Source organism: Prionailurus viverrinus, chromosome C1 (assembly GCF_022837055.1).
Source record: "Prionailurus viverrinus isolate Anna chromosome C1, UM_Priviv_1.0, whole genome shotgun sequence".
Classification (NCBI taxonomy): domain Eukaryota; kingdom Metazoa; phylum Chordata; class Mammalia; order Carnivora; family Felidae; genus Prionailurus; species Prionailurus viverrinus.
The window spans coordinates 3,947,067-3,970,311 of NC_062568.1; the positions used below are offsets into that span (position 1 = coordinate 3,947,067).

Sequence of the window (23,245 nt, forward strand, 5' to 3'; positions counted from 1 at the left end):
CCTAGCAGGCATGCATTTGAGACTCATTTTGGTACCTGAGAGTAGCTGAGACTGACAGGGAGAGGGATATTGCTCTCCCAGTGTGCCGGGCACTACTCTCTTACTAGGGAGATTAAATCTGAAGACTCACTATTGAGATAGACCCCATTTGCTGGAAGATGCTCCTGTCTAGACTCAAACATCAGTGTTACAAGATCCCAGCTTCTTCCCTCCCTATACAGCAATTTTCACTCCTTATTGACTTTTAAATTATTTTGATATAACTCTCTACATAGTTCCTGTTGTGCTTCCGTCCGCATTATTATTATTTTGGTATTTACTTGCCAGATGATTATATAATCTCTCTAATTTTCATCTCCGTATCTCATCTCTTAGTGAGCTTATATCCTTTCCATGTTGCCTTTCGCTTTCTCCTTTTCTATCTCTGTTTCTCTCAGTATTATCTTTCTGGATGCCTGTAAAATTTCCATCATTTTATCTATTTTCCTCAGTCTCACAGATGCTTCCTCCCAAATTGACAAAAGTTCTTCCCTCTTGACATGGACCACAGCACCATATGGCTTTCTCTTAACAGCTCTATCCTAACAGTCTCCCAACAGACCTTCTACAGTGCAAACCTTGCAATCACTCACAAAACTTATTTCCATGTTCCTGGTACTTCCAGAAGTAGGCTGAAAATGATCTCATTGCCTCAGCTGCCAGAGCCTGCTGGTATTTGGATTTTCATGGGCGTTTAATAAAATCACCCAGGTCCTTCTGTTCTGGTACTGTAGCCTACCTTTGCTATATCCTGTCTCCCTTTGTTCTCCAGGCAGGAATATCCTCTCCACTCAAGAGCTCTGCTCACTGTTATCCTTAGTCTCTCTCCCAGTTTTGAAAAAAGCAAAACAGAAAATGGACACAGGGCCATCTGTATGTATGTGAATATGAAGAAGAGAATGGTAGGATGGGCGAAAGGCAAGATTTTTCTTTGTGCTGATTAGAAAATAAAGATTTATTGAGGTGGTTGGGAATTTAAATCAGAATTACCTTCTCCCTCTTCTCCAGGTAGGCTGGGCATCTCCTCTGGTTTTCTTTCATTAGTCATTTGCAGAGCTCTAGAATCATAGGCCACTGTGGAGAAACAGGGACATGATGGACCATGGAGGGCAATGGGAGCAAACCTCAGCATGTCCGTGCCCACCAGGATGGGACAGTGAGCGCCTGCTCCATGCCACCCCTGGGAGGCTGTCTTGTTCTACTTTCTGCCATCTTGTTGCACTTCCTCTGTCCACTTCTCAGGGTCCTACCTGCATTTCTGTTACCTAGTAGTGTATCTCTTCCATTGTCTGGACTTCTCCCCCATCTCTTGTTTTTCGCTCTTGTTTTTGTTTTTGTCTTTCAGTAATAATGCATCTCTTTTCTCCTATTACCCTTTTGAGCTTTCTTACTCTAGATGTCTTCAAGTCCAAGTGGTTGAGTCCATTCCCACGCTTTCTCTCCCCACCAATGTTAGTTTTTTCCTTAATGAAGGTAATGAGGGTCTTATGTTGGACCCAGTTTCACTCCTTTGGGGCTCACCTGTTAGGGCTCCTGGGGCTTCCTCTTCATGTTCCCTTTGTGCCCCCCCCCCCCTGACTTCCAGGTGGTTTCCCTATCACTGTCACCCTCAGTGGCACACCCACTGCTGCCCACTCTTCCTTTTCTGTTTTGCCCTTGCAAAAACAACCAGTGTGCCTTTCTGTGCTTTCTTTCCTTGTCCACAAAACAGAGGTTACAACAGTTTGCCTGCCTGTGTCATAAGGTTTTACAGAGGTAAAAGGAAGCCTCACACAGCCCAGTACTGTGACAGAGACTGTCAGAAACCTTGCACACTTTGTCTCCCACACTTTGTTTTCTCTCTCATTTTCACCCTTCCTGCATGTGTCTGCCTCTTGCATTTCTACTTCTGTATCTCACTCCTGGGATGTCTTGGCATTCCTCTTTGTCTTGGTTTGTTTCTTTCCCCAAGTCTATTCCCACCTCCCTTTTTTCTCCTCATGCCTTCCTGATGCTGTGCTTTATGTCTTCTCCCCATCTCTCATCTTGTTGCTTTCTAAGGATCAGAAAAGCCCTCTCTGAGACAGTATCTAATTTCCACATGATTTCACCAAATTAGTGAACAAGAAAACTGTCCAGAATAGTTCCGGTGTCCAAGCACAGGGCCAAGCGTGTGCCAAAGCTCAGATGAGCAAGCGTTATCAGAAAATTAAAATCACTGAAAAAGCATTATGCAAATTTTTGAAGTAATTGCAGGGCAGGAGGAGTCATGGGAAGGAAAATTGACTTAATCTTTCTGACAACAAGAAGTTATTGGCTTAATGTAGGAAAGTAGGATAAATCAACCTGCATTTTCAGAGTCCTCTGGTTCACCTGGAGAGATTGGGTGTGATGGGAATATGACTGGGGCAAAGATTTGAGACTAAAGGCTGTTGCTCTGTCTCCAGAGAGAAGAGACATCTGACCGGAGCGTTTGTGTTGGGTGTGGAGAGGAATGGATGGGCGAGAGACAAGTTTGAGGTAGAGCTGACTAACCTGGATGACTGATAGGCTGTGTGAGTTGAGGGAAGGGGATCAGTCACTGATGATCCCTAAGTTTCTGTCTGAAGAATGAAACAATGGTATTCCGTACTGAGATAGGGAACACTGGAAAAGAAGCAGATCTGGTGTCAAGAGAGAGGGCATGTGCAATTGTGGGTGTCTTATATTGAGGTTCTTTGTAAAACTTCCAAATGGAGATGTCCTTCAGACATCATAAGACAAGCCTGGGCAAGACATAGGTGTTTGGGGATCATACGTTGTAGATGGGAGCAGACAAGGCTTCCTAGGGGGAGGTTCACTCTCTCTGAGAATATTACAGGTGCCATACTGGTAACTAGGGACATCATAACCTCAAAACACATTGCTAACAAGTTCCACCCCTAGTTCCAGACTTGTTTCTGATCAGCTACTCTTCTCTCAATTCCTACAATGTCCCAAACTGTCTTCTATATCCCTTGTAAACAGTATTCACCTCTGCTGAATTTTCACTCATCTCCTGTAGCTTTTTCTCAATATATAATTTCTATGCCCCTCCTCACCTTTCTATTTCTTAGTGTTCCCTCCTGCCTCTGCATCTTTCTGTCTTAACATCATGTTCTCTACCTGTTTAAGATTATTGAGCTTCTCTCCTTTCTTCCATGGTGCTCATTTCCCTGCTTCTATCTGTTCTCTCTAGTTATTAACTCTGTTTCTAATTTTTCAACCTAAGAATTGAAATTGAAAACTTAAATTTCAGACTTTCTGCATATTTTGTCCACGTCATATTCCTTCTCCCACATTATCAATGTTCTGGACTGTGGCCATTGGCAAACAAGCAGAGATCCTTAATTTTGCCAGGTCCATTTCAAAACTCTTTCACATGAGTTCTCTGTATTGCAATTATACTCATGCCCATGGTCCTGGCACAACCTCAGGGAAAATAGGTTGAAAATGATCTCCCCTCACGATAGCACATTCCAGCTTAGTTATATTTAGACTTCATGTCTATTTAGGTAGGATTGTCAATCACCCTGGTCTGTCTTCATTTCATGATTCCATCTATATTTTTCACTCTCAGTCTCTTTGTCTATGTTCTACACGCAAGGAAACAGCAACCAATCTGAGATCATTCTTCATTGCTTGTATCTCTCAAAGGAAGCAACCAGAAGCTGGCCATAGTCTATGTTTATGTGAGTGTGGATGGATGGATGGGTGGATGGATGGATGGATGGATGGATAAACAGGGAAGGGGATGAAAGAATAGGTGTTCCTCTGTATTGACAGGAAAATAAAGTTTTGCTTAGACAATAACTTATCTAAATCCTAATTACCTTCTTCATCATAAGGTAGTAATCTGGGCATTTCTTCTGATTCTCCTCCTTCATCCCTTTGTAGAGCCACAAGTTCACAGGACGCTGAAGAGAGAAACAAGAACATGATAGACAGTTGGCCTGGACTCTGCCTGACATGGCCAATGCTTAGAGAGCATCGGAGCTCTGATGCTCAGAGTGCAGGAGAATGGCTCCTCATGAAGAAAACTATGTATGTACCGACCGAACTTGCTCTGCCTTTTTTTAACACCTTGTTAGGCTCCTTCTCCTTCTCTATCCTTCCCTCTTCTCCCTCTAACTCTGTCCCCACATGTTGCTGCACCATGAAGCAATGGATCTCTTTGACTATCATTTGCTCTCCCTGACTTCTGCCAACTGTTTGCATTTCTGTCCTTTTGTTCCTCCGTGATGTTCTGTATCTCTTTGCTCCAATATCTCCTTATTTATTCCCTTAACTCACTTCCTCTATCTCTGCTATACATAGTTTTCATTAATCATACACAATGCCTAGGAAGTAAGTTTAAGATTATCTCTCCCCTCCCAAATCCCAACCTGGAAGTATTTAGATTCCATGCACATTTAGATTAAATTGGGCCCACTTAGACAACTTCATTAGTGCCCCCAGTCTGCATTTTTATTATTCTATACATATTATTGTTATATTATATTATTATTCTACCTATATTTATCTATATCCATATATATCCCCCTTACCTCTCACACACCTGAGAAAAAAAACTGGGGCAGTAAAAGTGTGTATTTGTGTTTGGGAGAAGGAAAGGAAGTGTCCCTTGCATACAGACTGACAAACAAACTTAATGAAGTAATTGGCCATTTAAGTCATAATTACCTCCCCCATCACCTGGTAGCAGTTTGGGAATCTCTTCAAAATGGCCACCATTTGTCCACTGGAGAGTGCCATGCTCATAGGAAACTGAAGGGAAACACAGAAATGACCAACCACATATGATGATGAGGGAACAGATCTTAGCACACTGAATTCTGGTGTCAGGGCTCAGGTGAGCTTCTCCTTGGGAAAATAAAACCTCACCTAAGACGATCCACAGCCCTGGTCTGCCTCTTCTTCTGTTATCCTTCACATACCTTCTTTCTGCTTCTTGTCATTCAGTCACCACACACTATTGCTTCTATACCATGGATTGGCCATCTCCGTGAATCCCTAGACTGCCCTTTTGGTCTTTTTTCTTCTTCATGGCTCTTCATTGCTCTCTGTAAGTTTCTTTTGTGGCTCAGTTTTTCTTTTAATATCTCTTGCATCCCACATGGTAAGCCTCAATCCTACCAGCCCCTTCTCTTTTTCCCTGCTCCTATCACTGAAATATATTTGTTGGATGAGGATCTTCTTGCACTGGGTCCTGATCCACTCACCTGGGTAGCAGGTGAACATCTCCTGCGTTCTCTGGTGCGAACTCTGCACTGGTGATGCTGGCCACCCTGACCCTCTGCCAGCCCCACATGACCATCACCACGGTCCCTCCACTTGCGTAACAAATTTGACCTGGTAAAAGACCCTCACACACTGCAGTGCTTCTATTTATTTATCTATAAAATAGGAAGAAGCAACAGTGTGTCTAAATGCACAAGTTTGTGGAGGTGAAATGACACGTTGTTTGCCAAATTTCTTTGAAAAATCACAGTAACATAATAAAAACTATTTGTCAAAAATTATAATTTAGAGTTGAGAGCAGTTGATCTGAAGGACCATGTTTCTCCTGGGGTTTTCTCTAAACTTAGGCACAAAATACTGTTATCAATAAACAGAATAATACATAGTTTTTATTCTCTAGAGAAGCTAAATGCTCAGTTGCTATCAATTCAAGCCTCTACTATGAATAGGTATGAAAGAAATTGCCCTTTCTTCAGCATATTTTTCCTAGAATGTGCACTTGGAAACATTTATGTGACTCATGGGATTCTAGAACACACTGGATCTTTTGACTGTGGCATGTGCTCAGAGTAAAACACAGCAGGAAACACCAGCTCAAAATCCAGCCCCCTGACACCCTGCAGCCCAGCACTGGCAACCCCCTGCCCCCACCTTGTTCACTGGGCCCACATCTTGATGGGGAGCTCAAGGCTTCCTGTGGCTCTTCCTCATCACTGGTCTTCCAACAGGACTTGTGGCATAGACTCTGGGTCTAAAGTTCTCTCTTGTCCAGCAAGAGAGCGGGACGCAGGATTAAAAGCTAGAGATGGCTAATGTCCAGGAAAAGACAAGAGCCCCGAATAAGGGTCCTTGCCCTGTTTTTATTAGGATCAGAAGGCTTACAAACATGATGATGGACGTGCACAAAGAGACTATGAATCTGTGAACATTAACTTGAGGATGTGAGGGAAGTGGGGTCTTGAAGATATTTAGGGTTAGGGGTTTGGGTTAATACGAAACAAAATCCGGGTGCTGGGCAATTGGGTGGAAGGTTGTTTATAGGTGACATGAGGCACCACTTCTGTTTATCTTAGCTAGCCTAGGGGATGAAACAGGTAGGACACATGACTTCAGGGTTGACAAGGCACCTTTCTTTTGTTAATCATCTCTGCTCTGGGCAACTTCACCCTGCAGCGCAAAGCAACAATCTATACCCCAATTTACCTGTTTACCTAACTTGATCTTTCCTGTGAAAGCAGTTTTCTGCTATAGTACTAAATTGGGGGTGCTTCCAACCTGAATACCTAATCTTGTTTATTTCATATACCTATGTTCTATGTTGAAGCCTTTGTCCCTCCCTCTCTATACTGGGGCTTCTGCCCCACCTTCTCTATACTTATTTACCTAATCTTGTTTACCCAAACTTGGGTGTGAGCATCCTATGACTTTATAATTCTTTATGCCTTGTTAACCCATTGGTGTAAGCCTAGGGGATTCCTAAGCTTATTCCCAACAGCTTTGTTGTCCTCAGCAGAAAGGAATGAAATCTCACAGACATCTCAATTTATGACCAAAGAGAACTCACAGCAAGAAAATAACAAAAACCAAGTATGCTCCACTCCACAAAACAACAGCCCAGACCTGAGGTTGCCTTCCCTTCAGTAGTTTTCCCTGGAAACAGAGAATAATTCACTCATCATGGGAAAATCTTCCATTTCTTACACATCGTTCTTTTTCTACTTCTCTTTTCCATGTGATTCTGTCAATCTTACCAATCTCTGCCTCTGTTCTGCTGCCATCTCTTGGAGCTTCTCTTTCTCTCATTGTGCTTCTCTCTCGTTCTCTGTTTCTGCGAATTTTTCCCTTGTTTTCTCTGAAACTTCTATTCCTTTTCTACCCTTTGTCTCTTGGTTGCTCCTCTTGGTGGTCTAGCTTTCTCTAAAGAAAATCTTCCCTAGGGTGGTATGTTTTAAATAGGATTTACCCAGAGTGGAGAAGGGTAAATAGAGGACAGCAGAACATAAAGACCATCCTAAGTAAGGCATATGAAAAGGCTCAGATATGAAAGAGATATTTAACATTTAAAATTATTAGGGAAGAAAGTTTATTCTATCTTGAAGTAGTAATGTAGGAGGCAGGTGATGAGGATGGAGAAACAGGCAGGTGGCTCACTGTAGGTGACCTTGGGCCCCATTGAAAGAAACATTTATTTAATCCTTGGGGTATTTAAAAGTAAGAAATACTTCTTATTATTCCTTAGAAGGAAAGTAATACAATTTAATTTTTATTTTCAAATGCTCCATTTAGTTGAAGTGCAAATAATACGTTAAATGGGCATAAGTTTGGAGGAAGGAGGTAGGCAGAAGTCTGCCTCTGAGAACAACAACAGTGACAGAGACATAGATTAGAGACTCTGCCCTGGGAATGTGATAGATGGACAGTGGACAGGTGGGAGATATTCTGAAGAAGAAATGACCATGTTGGAGCAGTAACAGGCATGTCATTGAGGGCAAGAGGAGTCTGGGGCAAACTGCTAGGTTTCCAACTTGAAAAAACACGGGTCAGCAGTGATCTATCATGAGGGAAAGAATGCTGAGGAATTGGCTCTAGCTTGAACAATGAAGAGCAAACAATGCTTTCAGTTCTAGAAGTGCCAAGTTTCAGGTTCTTGAGCGAATATCAGTGTAGGGATCTATCATGCCCCTGGTCTTCAGGTCCACAGATAAATGAGCTCTGAAGATAAGCTAGGGTGGAGGTTTGGTCTTGGGAATCACTGGAATGTTCAGGGAGAGGCTTATTGCAGTGTGACATTTTGTAAGTGTCACTTTGATAATTAGGGACAGTTTCATCTGGAAACTCGCAGCTAATGTTGTCAGCCCTTGTGTCCAAAGGTATTTCTATCCAGTGCTCTGGCCTCAAACCTGCAGCATCCCAACCTGTTCCTCTTCCCCCTTATCCTCTGTTTACGTTTCACCTAGTTTCCATCCACTCTCTTTCTCTGCATAAGTGCCTTTGCTTTTCCCTGGCTTTCTCCACTTCCTAGTACTTACTTTCCTCTCCATATTTCTCTTTCCTTATGTTTTCTCTCACTTTTTACCTCTGATCCTTGAGCCATATTTCAGTTTCTCTCTTTTCTACTATGTCTCTGCTTCCTCCCTGTCATTGCTGTTTCTTCCACTTTACCTTGACCTTCAGTCTATCTGTGCACTGGCATCCTCCAGGCTCCCCACTCTTGCTGTCTCAACCACTCCACTCTGGGACTTTGACTACAGTATGGGGTCTACCCCACTGGCCAGCCCCAGGGGGGAGTTTTCCCACGTGGACTGGACATGGCATGCTACCTCCAAATTCCTCTCAGTTGGTCTCTTGAAGTTAACTGAAAATTATCCCCCTTCCCCACCCTGGAGTTTATGTTCGTTTTGGAAAATTGGATCTCTTTATGTAATTTGTTTTCTATTACCCCTAGCTACCTTTTCCACTTTCTCTTTCTATAATCTCCATCACCAAATACTGTATCTACTGAGGAGCTTAGATTTCTCTGCCCATAGTCTCTGTCACATCTGTGGGCAGGTAAGGGCCAGTAGAAGCAGACACTAGAAGAGACCTGGGGTAGGAGACAAAATGCAGCCTTTGCTCCCATGAAGACAAGAAAATAAAGATTTAATACCAAATTGTAACATGAATAATAGTTACCTTGTCCCACGTATGACAGTAAGTTGAGTCTCTCTTCTGGCACACTGAAATTATTCATTCGGAGAAGTGAATGTTCACAGAACTCTGAAGAAGAGGACAAGAAAATGGCAGAATTTAGACAGTGACCGGAGAAGAGACCTCTGTGTGCTCAAGCTGAACTCTGATATTCAAACTCCAAGGACCCCACCTGGGACTCAACAAAATCTTGCTTGCCTCTTTTTCATGCAGATGCACCTAACTTAAGTAAGTGTAAAAGAGCTGTGTAACCAACACCACAGACAACATCTGGAACATTTCCACCATGCCAGAGAGTTCCCTTATGCTGATTTCAAGTCAGTTTCCACCCACTGTAAGCAGCCATTGTTCTGATTTTTATCACCGTTAAGAACTTCCTTTCTGGAACTGTACTTATCTGTCCTGATGCTCATATAAAAAGGGTTACACAGTATGTATGCTTGTGACTGGCTTCTTTTGCTCAATGTACATTGGACTCATGAACAACATGGGTCTGAACTCCGTGGGTCCACTTGTATTTTCTTTCTTACGAATTGTAAATAAATTTTTTCTCTAGCTTACTTTATTATAAGAATACAGTATAGAATGCTTATAACATAAAAATGTGTGTTAACAGACCACTTATTTAGCGGAAAGGCATCCAGTCGACAGTAGCCTATTAGTAATTAAGTTTCTGAAGAGTCAAAAGTTATATGTGGATTTTCAACTGTGCAGGGGGTTGGAGCCCCTGCCCCCTGAGATGTTAAGGAGTCAACTATAATGTTTTAGGGATTCATCCAGGTTGTTTCATATACTAGTAGTTCATTCCTTTTTTTAAAAAAAATGTTTATTTATTTTTGAGAGAGACAAGAGACAGAGTGTAAGCAGGGGAGGGGCAGAGAGAGAGAGGGAGAGACACAGAATCTGAAGCAGGTTCCAGGCTCTGAGCTGTCAGCACAGAGCCCAAAGTGAGGCTTGAACTCATGGACTGCAAGATCATGACCTAAGCTGAAGTCGGATGCCTAACCGACTGAGCCACCCAGGTGCCCCTAGTTCATTTCTTTTTATTGCTAAATAGTATTCCACTCTGTAAATGTATCATAGTTAGTTTATTTATGGATGTTTCCATATTTTAGCTAGTAGGAATAAAGCTACTATAGGCATCCTTGTACAAATCTGTGTGTGAACATAAGTTTTCATTTCTCATGAGTAAGATACCTAGGAGTCAAATGACTGAGTCACAGGTTAGATTTAACTTTATAAGGGACTGACAAATAGTTTTCCAACGTGATCATATCGCCTTACATTCCTACCAAAAATATACATATGGAGTTCTAATCACTCCGCTCTCTCACCAACGTGTTGTCAGTCTTTTTCATTTCAGCAATTTTAGGGAGTAAATGGTAACTTGTGTGTTCAAATTTGCATTTCCCTGATGATTAATGACATTGAACACTTTGTTTATATACTTACTGGCCATTTTCTATTGTTTGTAGTGAAGTTATCAGGTCAAATCTTCTGTCCATTTTTTGAATTAGTAGGTGTCTTATTATTTGTTCATAGGACTTCTTTATTCTGGGTACAATCTTTTGTCAGGTGTGTGTATTGCAAATACTTTCTCCCTCTCTCTGACTTGCTTCTGCCTTTTCTTAATGGTGTCATTAGAAAAACACAAGTTTTTAATTTTGATGAAGTCTAGTTTGCCAAGTTTTTCTTTTGTAATCCATGTTTTTTGTGTTCTATATAATTCATTTTTGCCTACCGTAAGCTTGCAAAGGTACTTCCCTGTTTTTTTCTCTAGAAGTTTTATAGTTTTAGCCTTAACTTGTAAATTTGTGATCCAAGGTGAATTACTTTGTGTGGATGGTGTGAAGTAGGAGTGACGGTTTCTTTTTCCCATGGAACATCTCTAGATTTTCTCTTTTAGCTCTCTCTGTCTATGCTATTCCAGCATCCTACCCTCCCTGTCTCTCTGTGGTCTTTTCTTTCTTTGCTTTGCCACAGGAACCAGACACCCTTTTTTGGTAAATAAATGTCTCTTTGCCTCAGGCTCTGGTCTATGCCTCTGACCCACGCATGGCTCCTTGGAGCCTTCTTTCTAAACTATGAACACATGCCACAGCTTGTACCTCTGCCTGTATGTGCCATAGTTCACAGTCACCCGGGAAAATATTGGACTGCCAGTCAACCTTACCTGTTTGTTCAAATTCTTGGGCACATTTATTTTCCATTTCCTCAGTTCTTATGGTGTCGTTTGGGTCATGAGATGAATCTCCTTCCATTATGTTCATCTGTTGTCCATCACTGAGCTGCTCTGGGATTCCAGCTACAAGCAGGGCATCACCAAGATGACATCAGGAATGTTCAAGAATTTGTTTCCCTCCCCTCCATGATGAGCCTCTTTTACTCTTTTCTAACAACTATCACTGACCCTTCTACCATCCCATTCTCATTCCTACTAGCCTCAGTAGATGAATCTCTGGAATTATTTTTGACATGCTTTGTACTTTTTAATGTACTTTTTAGGCTTTTAGCAATTTTATTTCATTCAAAAGAATAACTGTATGTGGGGAAATAGGTTCTACTTACATAAATGGGTTAGAAAAAAACTTAGGGCGGAAAGCCACCACCACGGGGCAAAAACGCCTGAGGTTAGCTAGAGAGATATTGTAATGGGATCCCAAGTACTTTCCATCTGATGCCAATACACTATTGTACTTTGATCACAAACTCCCCTTGCCTCCCAAACCCTTTGCTTCTTACATAGACAAGTTAACAATTACTGTCTGATTGTTTTCTCCTTGTTCATGTGTGTAACGTCATGTTTTCTTCTCGTTCACCACGTGGATAATATCTTGTGAGCTCAATAAATACAGAGACAAAACCTCTGCTCTGGGGTCTTGTCTCCTCCCAGACATTAGCCTCTCTTGTATTCAATTCTGCATCTGCTCTCTTGCTGGACAAGAGAGAACTGCAGACCCATAGTTTGTGACAACTGTGATTATTAAAATAGATCCAAGTTTTATATAAATGCATTAATACGTTGAAAAAATATATACTGAGATAGAAATACTAATGAAAGGATATATATTAATGGTATTCTATAAGTCTGGTTATAGTCTGTGGTTTTTCTTACATTGATCATTTGCAAGGGGGGAAAATCAACATTTAACAAATAAATAATTCTTTGTAGGCACTTGGCTTGAGGATAGAGACCTTTTCTTGGTCTTAAACACTGTTTCACTTACTGCTACTCTAGTCTGAGAAATAACTTTCTCTTCAGTGGGCATCTGAGGAGAAAAGTCTTCAAATTTGGAGCATTGTTAAATGTCCAGGTGTTGGAATCGGAAACACATTATAATAAAAGTAGTAAGCATATAACAATTGCTTTGTGCCACAAATTATTATAGGTGCTTCATATCAATTAAATCATTAAATTCTCCAACAACCTTATTTTAGAATAGATTTATAGACATACAGATTTATAGCTCCAATTTATACATTGGAACACAGAAATTAAGTAACTCGCCCAAGTAAGCCAGAGGTAGAGCCAGAGGTGAAGCCCGGCAGCAAAGCCTCAGCATGTTTGCCCTTGGCTGGCACGTAGGAGAGGGTTCGAGTCCTAGATCAGTCAGGTGACCTTGCACAAATCACTAACCATCCTCATGCCTCAGTTTCTTCTGGAAAATGGGAATAACAAAACCCTATGATAGGGTTGTTATGAGGAGTACTTGTAAAGGGAAAACAGAGTTATAGTAACTTAGCAAGAAATCATAATTTTCAGTATTAATGGTGTATATGTTATAATTTAACAATTAATTATTGTTAAGAATAGGAACAAAAGAATGATTGAAAAGGTGGAAACAGTGGCTATTGTTTACAAAAGTACATAGTTCAGGGACACCTGGGTGGCTCAGTTGGTTAAGTGTCTGACTTTGGCTCAGGTCATGATTTCATGATTCATGAGTTCAAGCCCCACATTGGGCTCTCTGTTGTCAGTGAACAGCCTACTTCAGATCCTCTGTCTTTTTCTCTCTCTGCTACCCCCCTGCTCTCTCAATCTCGATCAAAAATAAACAAACATTAAAAAAAATTTTAAGTATATAGTTCATATGTGAGAGATATTTTGCCTCATGGGAAGGGCTGACCTTATGCCTAGCGGTCTGAGAAAGGTCTGTATCACTACTGTTGTCACTGTTAAAGTGATTACTGCCTTTAATTCTCTTTTCCCCTTTACACTATTTTCCATTTTCCTCTCTTTTCTACACAGTACCACTCCTTCCATGTTCTCTTCTGCACATAATTACAACCCTCCCTCTCCCTCTTTTCTTTTATTAGCAGAAGCATTTATAGCAGTTCCTTCTTGCCTTTCTCTTTGGACCTGTTACCTGGTGGCAAACCTTACCACTTCCCAGATCTACTGAATGTCTAACTCACAGTTAACCACTGTCAGCTCCTCCCCTTAATTCTGCCTCATGGTCACAGTAAGACCTGCTCTTGTGCGTTCCCGTTCCATATTCTGAGTGGTCTTATCTGCCTGGCAAAATTTTTGGATTCCACCCCTGGTGGGTTAGTTGGGATCCCATATCGCCATCAGTGGTCTGGCTCCCCATCTCTTTCTGTGCCCCTCCCCACGGTGCACTGTCCACCCAGAATCTCGGCCCCCTGATCTCTGCTCGCCTTTCTGCTCAGCAGATGAAAGAACAAGTCTCTATTGAGTCACAAGTACCTAGCTTATGGTGTACTTGGAAGTGGAGCATCTCCTTTGTCTCTTCTTCATCAATGGCTTCATAATGGAAGTTGTCATAAATCACTGGGAAGAGTAAGGAAAGGCAGTTAGAGCCCTCCGGTGGTGACCAGGTGCTTCCTCTCACAACTACACACCTGGCACAGCCCTGACTCTGGCAGTTCAGCAGGAGCCTCCCAGCCCTCAGGGAACCCTGGGCTTCAGTGGGTCTCACAGGACCAGAGACTGATGCTGCTCCTGGAATCCTACATCTGCTCTACATCAAGATGTGCCTCACAGAACTTAAAGGATGGATGATGGAAAAGTTGTAAATAGTTTAGACTGACCAGAGACGAATGAAAGCTCATTAAAAATAAATAATATATATGGACTGTGTTTTGTAAGTTCTACGTGCAACTAGGAAGAGAGAAGAAGCAGAGGCATTTCAGCCAGAGAAAAGTAGTTTATAGAGAAATAGACCTATATAAAAAAAGAAAGCCCCGGCATCTTTTAAGGATGGAGGTTTTAAAGAAAAGAAACAACAAAGCAAAGAAATGAGAGAAGAAAGAGAGAGAGAAAGAGAGAAATAAAGAGACAGAGAGAGAGAAAGAGAAAGAAGGAAAGAAAGAAAGAAAGAAAGAAAGAAAGAAAGAAAGAAGGAAAGGGAAGGGAAGAAGGGAGGGAGGAAGGGGATCTTAGATCAGGGAAGGAAGATGAGCTGATTACAAAGAAACACAACAGTGAAGAGGAACTAGCATTTTCCTGGGGTAGGATGGGTGGGGAGAGATACAGGTAACAATGAGACACTCTGTAAGGCACGAACAAGAAGTGCATATTGTTTGAAAGGCACAACAGAAAGTGAATATCACAGCTGTACCAGTGACCCAGAAAGTGATCACACGACATGCAGAAAACCAGCTCAGGGCACCCCCGCTTCACAGCTGCATTTCAAGGTACCTCAGCAAAGACAGATGGAAAAGGAAGACTGACAAAACATGAGGGAAAAAGTCCAAGAAATAGAGAAAGATGCTGGCCAAGAAAGACAGCTGTCCAGAACACACCTCCTGGAGGCAATACCCACTGCAGGGTCGGGGCAGTAGGGTGGGGGTGAAGGTAGAAAGGTTTTATTGGAACAACAGATGCTTCTGCCATCCCCAGGACATGTTGACTCCTTGTCCAGGCAAAATTCCTGGGTCACCTACTGGTACAGCTGCCATATTCTTGTCTGAAGGAGGAAATGGGGGCAAATGCTGTGTGAGTCAGAGGTCTTGGGAACACAGAGGGCGGCCCAAGCACAGGTGTTTCTCTGCACATTGTACAGCCCTCCTACCAGTTTCTTGGCTTTGGGCTACTGACCTGCAGGTCCCTTGAACACCAGGGTCTAGGAGATGCCAGTAGTGACCTCCCTGGGGGCAGGTGGACAGTGCTGCCGTGAGCCTCAGCACAGGGAGCCCCAAAAGCTAACACACGTGATGTGGGTGCTGAGGCCCAGGGAAGGGGATCCCCACAGTGCATGGAGAGGATTTGAGCCCCTGTGATGTGAGTAGTAACAGTAACTGCCATTCCTTCGTAACCATGATCTGGGGCCATCCTGGTTACACGTATAATGCTAACCTCAAATTTATGACCAGGTATTTGACTTCCTTTATTCCTTTTTCTGACTTGGATACACCATAGCATGGAAATACGATCGCTTTTATTTTCAACAAGATACGTTTTTCACAAATCAGCACATCCCATTCTTTATATTGACTTCTTTTACTTTTTCTCTGCTTAAAAATCCTTCACTACCTCTTTATTTCCCAAATAATAAACTTCAAATCTCTTGGCACTGGGCGTTGGACCCTCAAAAATCCCCAACCAACTTCCCTTCTCAGAATTAGCTTCCAAACATTCCCTCCCAGGCGGTATTTTCAGCCACACCATTCTGTCAGTCCACTGTTTTGCTCATGCTCAGTGGCTTTCACAAGCTTCCCCTGCCCAAGCCTTGGGTATTTCCTGGGCTTCTCTTGTGACATCTCCACTGTTTGTCTGGAGAAGTCAGTTGGCACACAACTGCACCAAATGACAAATTTTCTAAGACAAAGAAAATCTCTTAATCTTTGAACATGTCTACAAGTAACAGAGATGCTTCCTCCTTTCTTACAAAAGCATATACTTCATGCCTCCCCCCCTCCCCACTCCCCCAAAAAAGTAGAGATTCAAATCCTATGTTTCAGCAAATTCAGGTCCTGGCTGAGCAATTATTGTGGGGTTACTTGGTTAACATCTGTCACCCCCACTAATTGTAAGTTTCATGAGGACACGGGTCATGTGTATTTTCTTCACCACTGTACTCTCTGTGTCTGGCATGTAGCAGTCACTCAAGAAAAGCAATCATCAGGGGGATTACTTGAATGGCTCTTTTTGATTGAGTGTACACTGCCAAGGGCACTATAAGAGACTGACTGTTGGGAACAATGCTTATCTGAGGAGTAAGGAAGGCCAGGGTACAGATGCCCATCTAAATGGCTGGTAGACACAGGTAGGCATCTGTCCTACATATAAAGAAAAGCCCTGAGAGGGGACAACACCAGTGTTGGGTTGTAGGAAGATGACTATGTTCTTGACTGTCAAGAGTCTGGTTGCACTGGCCGATGGTCAGATTGCCAACTGGCTCTGTTCGCATTTTGTTTCTCAGGCACCTGGGAGATGTTTGGGACAGTTCAACTCCAGTTAGTACAGGTCTCACTATGTGGGGGTCTGGGTCTTTAGCTAACAAGGTAACATTTATAGTTGCCTGTGTTATCAGAGTAGCTGCGTAAAGAGGGGGTCCTGTGGACAAGCAGAGCCAGCAGGCTCTGGCCAGGCTGGGATTGGTATCATTGAGGGGGCAATGGGTTGCACTCAACATCTGGTCCAGGTGGGGATCTAAAGCAACTGGTCTGCCCAATTCAAGTGTAGGTAGAGGCCAATAGGTTGGGTCAGAGGTGACCCAACAGTCATGGGAGATATCAGGGCAGGTCGGATCAGGCAGCCCCCTGTAGCGTCTCATTTTTAATTTTCCCATCCAGTAAGTTCTCCTGTTTCTGTTACAGGGAGTAATCCTCCTGGCATCATAACATCTTCCTGGCATGTGGGGGTAAACAGTGGCACAGGGGCATGGTGGTAGTATTATCTCATCCTTTAGGCCCGGAGAAGCAAGAGGGGGAGTAGGAACAGGGGTAGGAGCAACGGGGGAGGGAATATGAGCAGAGGGAGGGAGAGCAGGGTAACAGTCAGGGAAATCTGGGCCTGTAACATAAGGCTGTCCCTCCTGGAGGCAAAAGACAGACGAAGATGCTTTGACACATCCCTCCAGTCAGGGAGGAAAGTTCCAAGAGTGGCAGTAGTAAGTGGAACAAGAACACGGTTGGTAAGATGAAAAGATCCCTTTTGAGAATGTTAGGAACGGGAATATACACAATGGGGATAGGAGACAAGGCTGATTCAGCATCAGTGGGAGTGATTCCACCCTGGGGATACAAAGGCAGAAAACAAACATACAGAGAAGGACATCAATCACAACTCAGATCATATACATATACATACGTACACACACATATATACATACATATACATCTAAGGAGAATAAGGCATCCTGACACTAGTAAGTAGAGGAAGGCTAACAAGGTTTGTGACTGAGGTGCCAATCTGAGGGACTAACTTGGGTAAGCCCCACAGCAAAGAGTATAACAACCAGTATGGAAAGAGAAATAGGTAGGGAATGACAATGAAATTCGAGAGACAACGATTTGCTGTAGTTCATTTAAGTCGCTTGGTGATTTCCTCAAGCTTCTGGTTACAGAAAGTTCTCAGGTGTTGGCTGCTGGCTGCTAATTATCCGCTGTCTTCTTAAGAATGATCTGTAGGGGGGTGCCTGGGTGGCTCAGTCAGTTGAGCATCCGACTTTGGCTCAGGTCATGATCTCACAGCTTGTGGGTTCATGCCCCACGTCGGGTTTTGTGCTGACAGTGCAGAGCCTGGAGCCTACTTCAGATTCTGTGTCTCCCTCTCTCTGCCCCTAACCCACCTGCATTCTGTCTCTATCTCTCTCAAAAATAAATAAATATTAAAAAAAAAAAAGAATGATCTGTAGATGATTGTTCTGATTAGCATTCAAGGTGGTTGTCAGGTGACAGATGGACTGCCTTTACTCAAGAATGGTGGATCCAGGCGGTTAGTCCTACAACCTTGATGGCTGTGGGCATGGTTAGCACAACTAAATAGGGTCCCTTCCAGGTAGGTTTGACTGGTCTCCTTTTCCAATCTTTTATCCAAACCTGATCCCAGGTTTGCGAGGGTGCCCAGTTACTCCTAGGGAAATGGGTAATCCTGTCTGTCACCCATCTATGTATCTCAAATATAGTTTTCCTTAATCCTTGTACTTGTTTTTGTATTTCTAAATTCCCTAGCTCTGTCAGGTCGCCCTTGAATTTGACTAGTGAAGGGGGCTTTCCATATAGGATCTCGAATAGGGAGAATCCTGTTTTTGTCCGGGGTATACAACGTGCTAGGAAAAGAGCTAGGGGTAGTATATCTGGTCAGGGCAAGTTAATTTCCTGACATAGTTTTGCCATGATTTACTTAAACTGTGATTTAAGGGTCCAGTTCAGATGGCCCACTTTCCCTGAACACTGGAGCCAGTAGGCTGCATGTAAGTTCCATTGGATACCTAGGGTTTGGGTTACTTGTTGCACCACCTTGGCCACGAAAGCTGGGACATTGTCTGAGCCTATGGTTAATGACATTCCATGGAATTTGTATCCTCCACTGGGTCTTATTTTGGTAAAGTCTACCTCCAAATCTTCGAAGGGCGCCTGACCATAGTGTCGGATTCCCGTGGGCCCAGTAGGGGCTTGTTTGGTGTTATTTTGAGTGCTGAAGAGGAAGCATTGAGAGATCGAGGCACAGAGGGATGGGAGCTGAGCAAGTACATCGTAATAAGCTTTCAAGGGCAGTTTTTCCCAGGTGGGTGAGCTCACGCTGTTGGAGAACCACTTGGTGGGCTAGCTGCTCTGGTATAGACTCTTTGATCTGGAAGTATCCACCATCCTTCTTTTGTCTGGCTTCCTTTTTCCTGTTGTGCCCGTTTTGTTTCTTGGATTGTGTGCCTTGGGGAAGTTGGCAGTTCCTGGACCAGCATGATTTTTGAGGTCATTGTCTTTCTGCTGCTTATTTAGCTGCAGCATCTGCCCATCGGTTACCTTCTGACACTGAGTCCTTTCCTCTTTGGTGTCCCTTGCAGTAGATGACTACTACCTCCCTTGGTTCCCAGACTGCTCTTAATAGTTTTAGGATTCTTTCCTGATTTTTTATTTCTCTTCCTCTTGCTACCAAAAGTCCTCTCTCCTTGTATAGTGCCCCATGTATGTGTAGAGTGGTGAAGGCACAGAGTGAGTCAGTGTATATGTTGGTCATTTGTCTTTACTGAGTTCTAGTGCTCTCATTAGGGCCCACAGTTCTGATGTTTGGGCTGACCATTATTGTGGAAGGACCTTTGCTTCTGTGAACCCAAAATCAGAGACTACTGCATAGCCAGCATATTTTTTGCCTTCGCTCATGAAGCTGCTGCTGTCCGTGTATAGGATGAGGTCAGAATTTCATAAGGGCCTGTCTGATAGGTCGGGTTGACTAGAATGGTCCTCATCAAGTACCTCTAGGCAATCATGCTCTGGGGAGCCCCGCTGCTGCAGGCCAGGAAGTGGCAAGATTTAGGGTTTTTATGGCTTCCAATCTTACTCATGGGTTTTCACATAGTAGTCCCTGATATTGTGTCATCCAAACCAGTGTTTCCCCCTGGCATCCGTCAGGGTAATAACTGAATGGGGAACCTCAATGTTTAGGTTTTGCCCCAATGTGAGTTTGTCTGCTTCCTTGATTGAAAGTGTGGTGGCTGCCAGTGCCCTCAAACAGGTGGCCATCCCACTGCAACTGAGTCAATCTGTTTTGAAAGGTATGTCACTGGTCTCTGCCAGGTTCCAGTTCCTGGGTTAGAACCCCCAGGGCCACCCGCATCGTTTTCATGCATAAACAGGTTGAAATCTTGTGATACATCTGGGAGTCCCAAGGCTGGTGCCTCTGTGAATTTCATTTTTATGTCTGTGAACACCTTTTCTTGATTAGGGCCCCAGAAAAGGGATCCCCTTTCTTCCCCCTTTAGTGTCTCGTATAGAGGTCTGGCCAACTCTGAGAACCCTGGCATCCATATCCGACAGAATCCTGCTGCTCCCAGAAACTCTCAGACCTGCCAGCAGGTAGTGGGAACTGGAATGGCACAGACTGCCTGTTTCCTTTTGGCTCCCAGCATCCATTTGCCTTGGGTAAGTTTGAAGCCCAAATATTTAACTTCCTGTTGGCAAATCTGTGCCTTTTTCATTGACATCCAGCATCCCACCTCTGGTAGTGGCTTGAGTAGGGCCATGGTTCCCTCCCAGCATTGGGTCTGCGTGGGACTGGCTAGCAAGAAATCATCCACATATTGGAGGAGGACACATACTAGGTCCTGTCCTGGAAACCTGGCTAAGTCAGATGCCAGGCCCCACTGAGCAAGGTTGGTGGATTTTTGAATCCTTGAGGCAGTCTGGTCCAAGCGAATTGTTCCTTTGTTTCTGTGGCAGGGTTTTCCCACTCAAAGACAAATAGGGGTTGCCTATTAGGCTCTAGCTGGAGACAGAAGAAGGTGTCCTTTAAATCTCGACCTGTGAACTATCCTTCCTCAGAGGGTATGAGTCCTGGTAGAGTGTATGGGTTAGGAAACACTGAATGTAGCATTATGACTGCTTCATTAATGGCTCTTGGGTCCTGTACAGGGTGGTAATCATTTGCCCCAGGCTTTTTCACAGGCATCAGGGGAGTATTCCGTGGGGACTGGCATCTTTTTAGAAATCTCCATTTGAGTAGCCTGTTTAAGTGTGTCTGGGTCCCCAGGTGTGCCTCCCATGGGGCCATATATTGGCATATTTTGACAGGTTGGATCCCAGGCTTTAGGTCAATTAATATTGGGGGGTGGTTTTTTGCCAGACCAGGGAGGTTCTCTTCTGCCCAAACTGAAGGGAACTCAGCTTCTACCTCGGGGGCCACGGTTGGCTCACTGGGAGGAGAAATACGTAACCTCCATTCTTCTTCCTATGATATCGTCAAGGATAAAATCGTGGGTTGGGCCTTTTCATTTAGGCACAGTTGTGTCTTTTCATCTGAAGTGAAAGTATTTCTGCTCCCAGCTTGGCTAGGAGATCTCTACCTAACAGTGAGACCAGGCAGTTGGGTAAATACAAGAATTCATGCACTACTTGGTGACCCCTCAGCCAGCATTGTCAGGACCACAAAATGGCCTTCGGGTTTGCATCCCAGGGGCTCCTACGATGGTGACTTCTCAAGCCGACAGAGGTGCCACCTTGTGTGTCATCACAGAGTGTTCAACCCCAGTGTCAACCATGAAGTCTCTTTTCTGGCCCCCTACCTTCATTCTCACCATGGGTTCATGGGGGCCCAGTTGGATAGAGCCTGGTCTCTCCTAATCAGAGTCCATTCCTGCCTGTCTGATCAGGTCAGCCTTGGGTGGTTCTGGTTGGTAGCAGCTGAGTGGAGTGGAAGTTTTTGGTTTTCCCTTTTGGCAACTGGGGCATTCATTTTTCCAGTGTCCAAATTCTTTGTAGCAGGCACATTGATCCCATCCCAGTGGCACCCTTCTTTTTTGTTCTTGAATCCCTCGTGGTTTCTGTGGGGTCCATTCCAGATGCGGTGGTCTTCCCAAGGCTGTGGCCAGGAGAACTGCCTTTTGTTTCGTTCTTCAGTCTGCCTCCTTGCTGGCAGCTCAGTCCCAATTTACAAAAACTTTGTTGGCGATTTCCATCAGTTCAGTCGCATTCTTTTCCAGCAAATTCTTCCAACTTTTGGAGCTTCTGTCTAATGTCACTTTGGGCCTGTCCCACAAAGGCAGCATTGACCATGCATTGGCTTTCGGGGGCTTCTGGGTCAAACGAAGTATAAACTCTGAAGGCTTCACATAATCTTTCCTAGAAGTAAGCTGGCTCTCTTCTGGCTTTTGTAGGACCTCAGATACTTTTGCCATGTTGGTGGGCTTTTTGGCCCCTGCTTTTACTCCTTGGAGGGAGGAGAGTCGGTGTCTTTCTAATCTGGCCCTTCCGGCTTCTGTGTTTGGGTCCCAGCAGGGATACTCTTTGGGCATAGCCTCCCGTGCCCAAGCTTCAACTTCTAGTTGTCCATCTGGTGACTGAGTCTGGAGCCATTTTTTTTTTTCCTTTGGTGACGGTTCATCGGTGCTCTTCCATGTTGAAAAGAGTGAACAGAAGCTGCTTACAGTCAACCCAGGCAGGGCAGTGAATCTGGAATCTGGATTCTAGATCTCTCATCACCTACAGCTTTTCAGAGCAGGGCAGCCTGTGGTGTTTCCAATTGAGGAGGTCAGCAGTGGAGAACGGTTGGTAGCAGAAAACTGATGCCCCCTCTTGTAGGGTCCCATTGAAGCCTACTTTATGGGGACCCCTAGTCACCTGCAATGGCATCTTCTTGCTGTTGGGGGCCTTGGACCTTGAGTCGAGGACCTAAGGTATCTGCCTACCGGTTCAGATGTCCCTGTTGGGGCAGATTGGCCACTGGCAGAGGCGAAACCGACAGGGGTGAATTTTCAGGCACTTGAGGCTCCCCTCCCTCAATTGATGGGGTCCTGGGGGCATATGGTGGTTGAAAGGAAGGACTTCTGAATTTTCTTGGAGGATGGGGCGGTGGGGTTTTTTTGCTGTGAGGTCTTCTTTCCAGCCTGCGCCACTAAAACCTTACATTGTCACTTACTATTAATGCAGAACTGGACCCAAAGAAGCTTGACTTGGGCTATTTCCAGCCATTGGTCAATGTATGGGAATTGATCTGGATGGCTAGGGTCCCCAGTAATTACCTTATAAACAGTTCGGACCGTGGGAACCTCTAGGGTGCCCTCAGGGGGCCAGCCTACACAGAACGTAGACCATTCTAATTCGCAGAGGGTGCATAATTTCCCATGGGTCAGTTTGACCCATAGTCACCTGAAAATCTCTTTTTAAAATTCTTTTTTTTAATTTTTTTTAATGTTTATTTATTTTTGAGAGACAGAGCATGAGCAGGGAGGGGCAGACAGTGAGAGAGAGAGACACAGAATCTGAAGCAGCCTCTAAGCTCTGAACTGTAAGCACAGAGCCCGATGCGGGGCTCGAACTCACAAGCCATGAGATCATGACCTGAGCTGAAGTCAGATGCTTAACCGACTGAGCCCCCCTCAGGGCCCCTCCCTGTTTAAAATTCTCAATCATACATTCCAAAACAGTTGATTTTGAGGAATTTTCCCCGTCCTGGTATCCTAGATGGGTCCCTCCCAACAGTGTCGCAGGACGAACGGGGAAGAGGTCGGTTCATCTGCCTGGCCACGCCCCTCATGGGGATTGAATGCCTCTTAGCATTGGCAGGGGTATAAACCCCTGACTCAGATCAGGCCTCTGCAGACCTGATTCTGCCTTGAGCCGTATGAGATCATCACAGAATTGCAGAGTAGGACCCACTCAG

At 44.1% G+C, this 23,245-nt stretch overlaps 1 protein-coding gene across 11 annotated transcripts in view; it reads right to left on the reverse strand.

Annotated features, from left to right (window-relative positions):
- Positions 1–23,245, reverse strand: part of LOC125173881 (nuclear body protein SP140-like protein) — a 66,172-nt gene that overhangs the window by 27,304 nt on the left and 15,623 nt on the right. For 10 of the 11 annotated variants that reach the window (XR_007155171.1, XR_007155172.1, XR_007155170.1 and 7 more), the window contains 6 exons: positions 13,673–13,756; positions 11,138–11,269; positions 8,950–9,033; positions 4,720–4,803; positions 3,870–3,953; positions 1,030–1,113 (listed from right to left, as the gene is read on the reverse strand). Coding sequence is in view for 4 of the 11 variants with exons in the window: in XM_047873532.1 (XP_047729488.1) it covers positions 1,030–1,113; positions 3,870–3,953; positions 4,720–4,803; positions 8,950–9,033; positions 11,138–11,269; positions 13,673–13,756 (552 nt within the window). In the remaining 7 variants the exon portion in view is untranslated. The remainder of the gene's footprint in view (positions 1–1,029; positions 1,114–3,869; positions 3,954–4,719; positions 4,804–8,949; positions 9,034–11,137; positions 11,270–13,672; positions 13,757–23,245) is intronic. The other variant, XR_007155175.1, reaches the window with a different exon arrangement.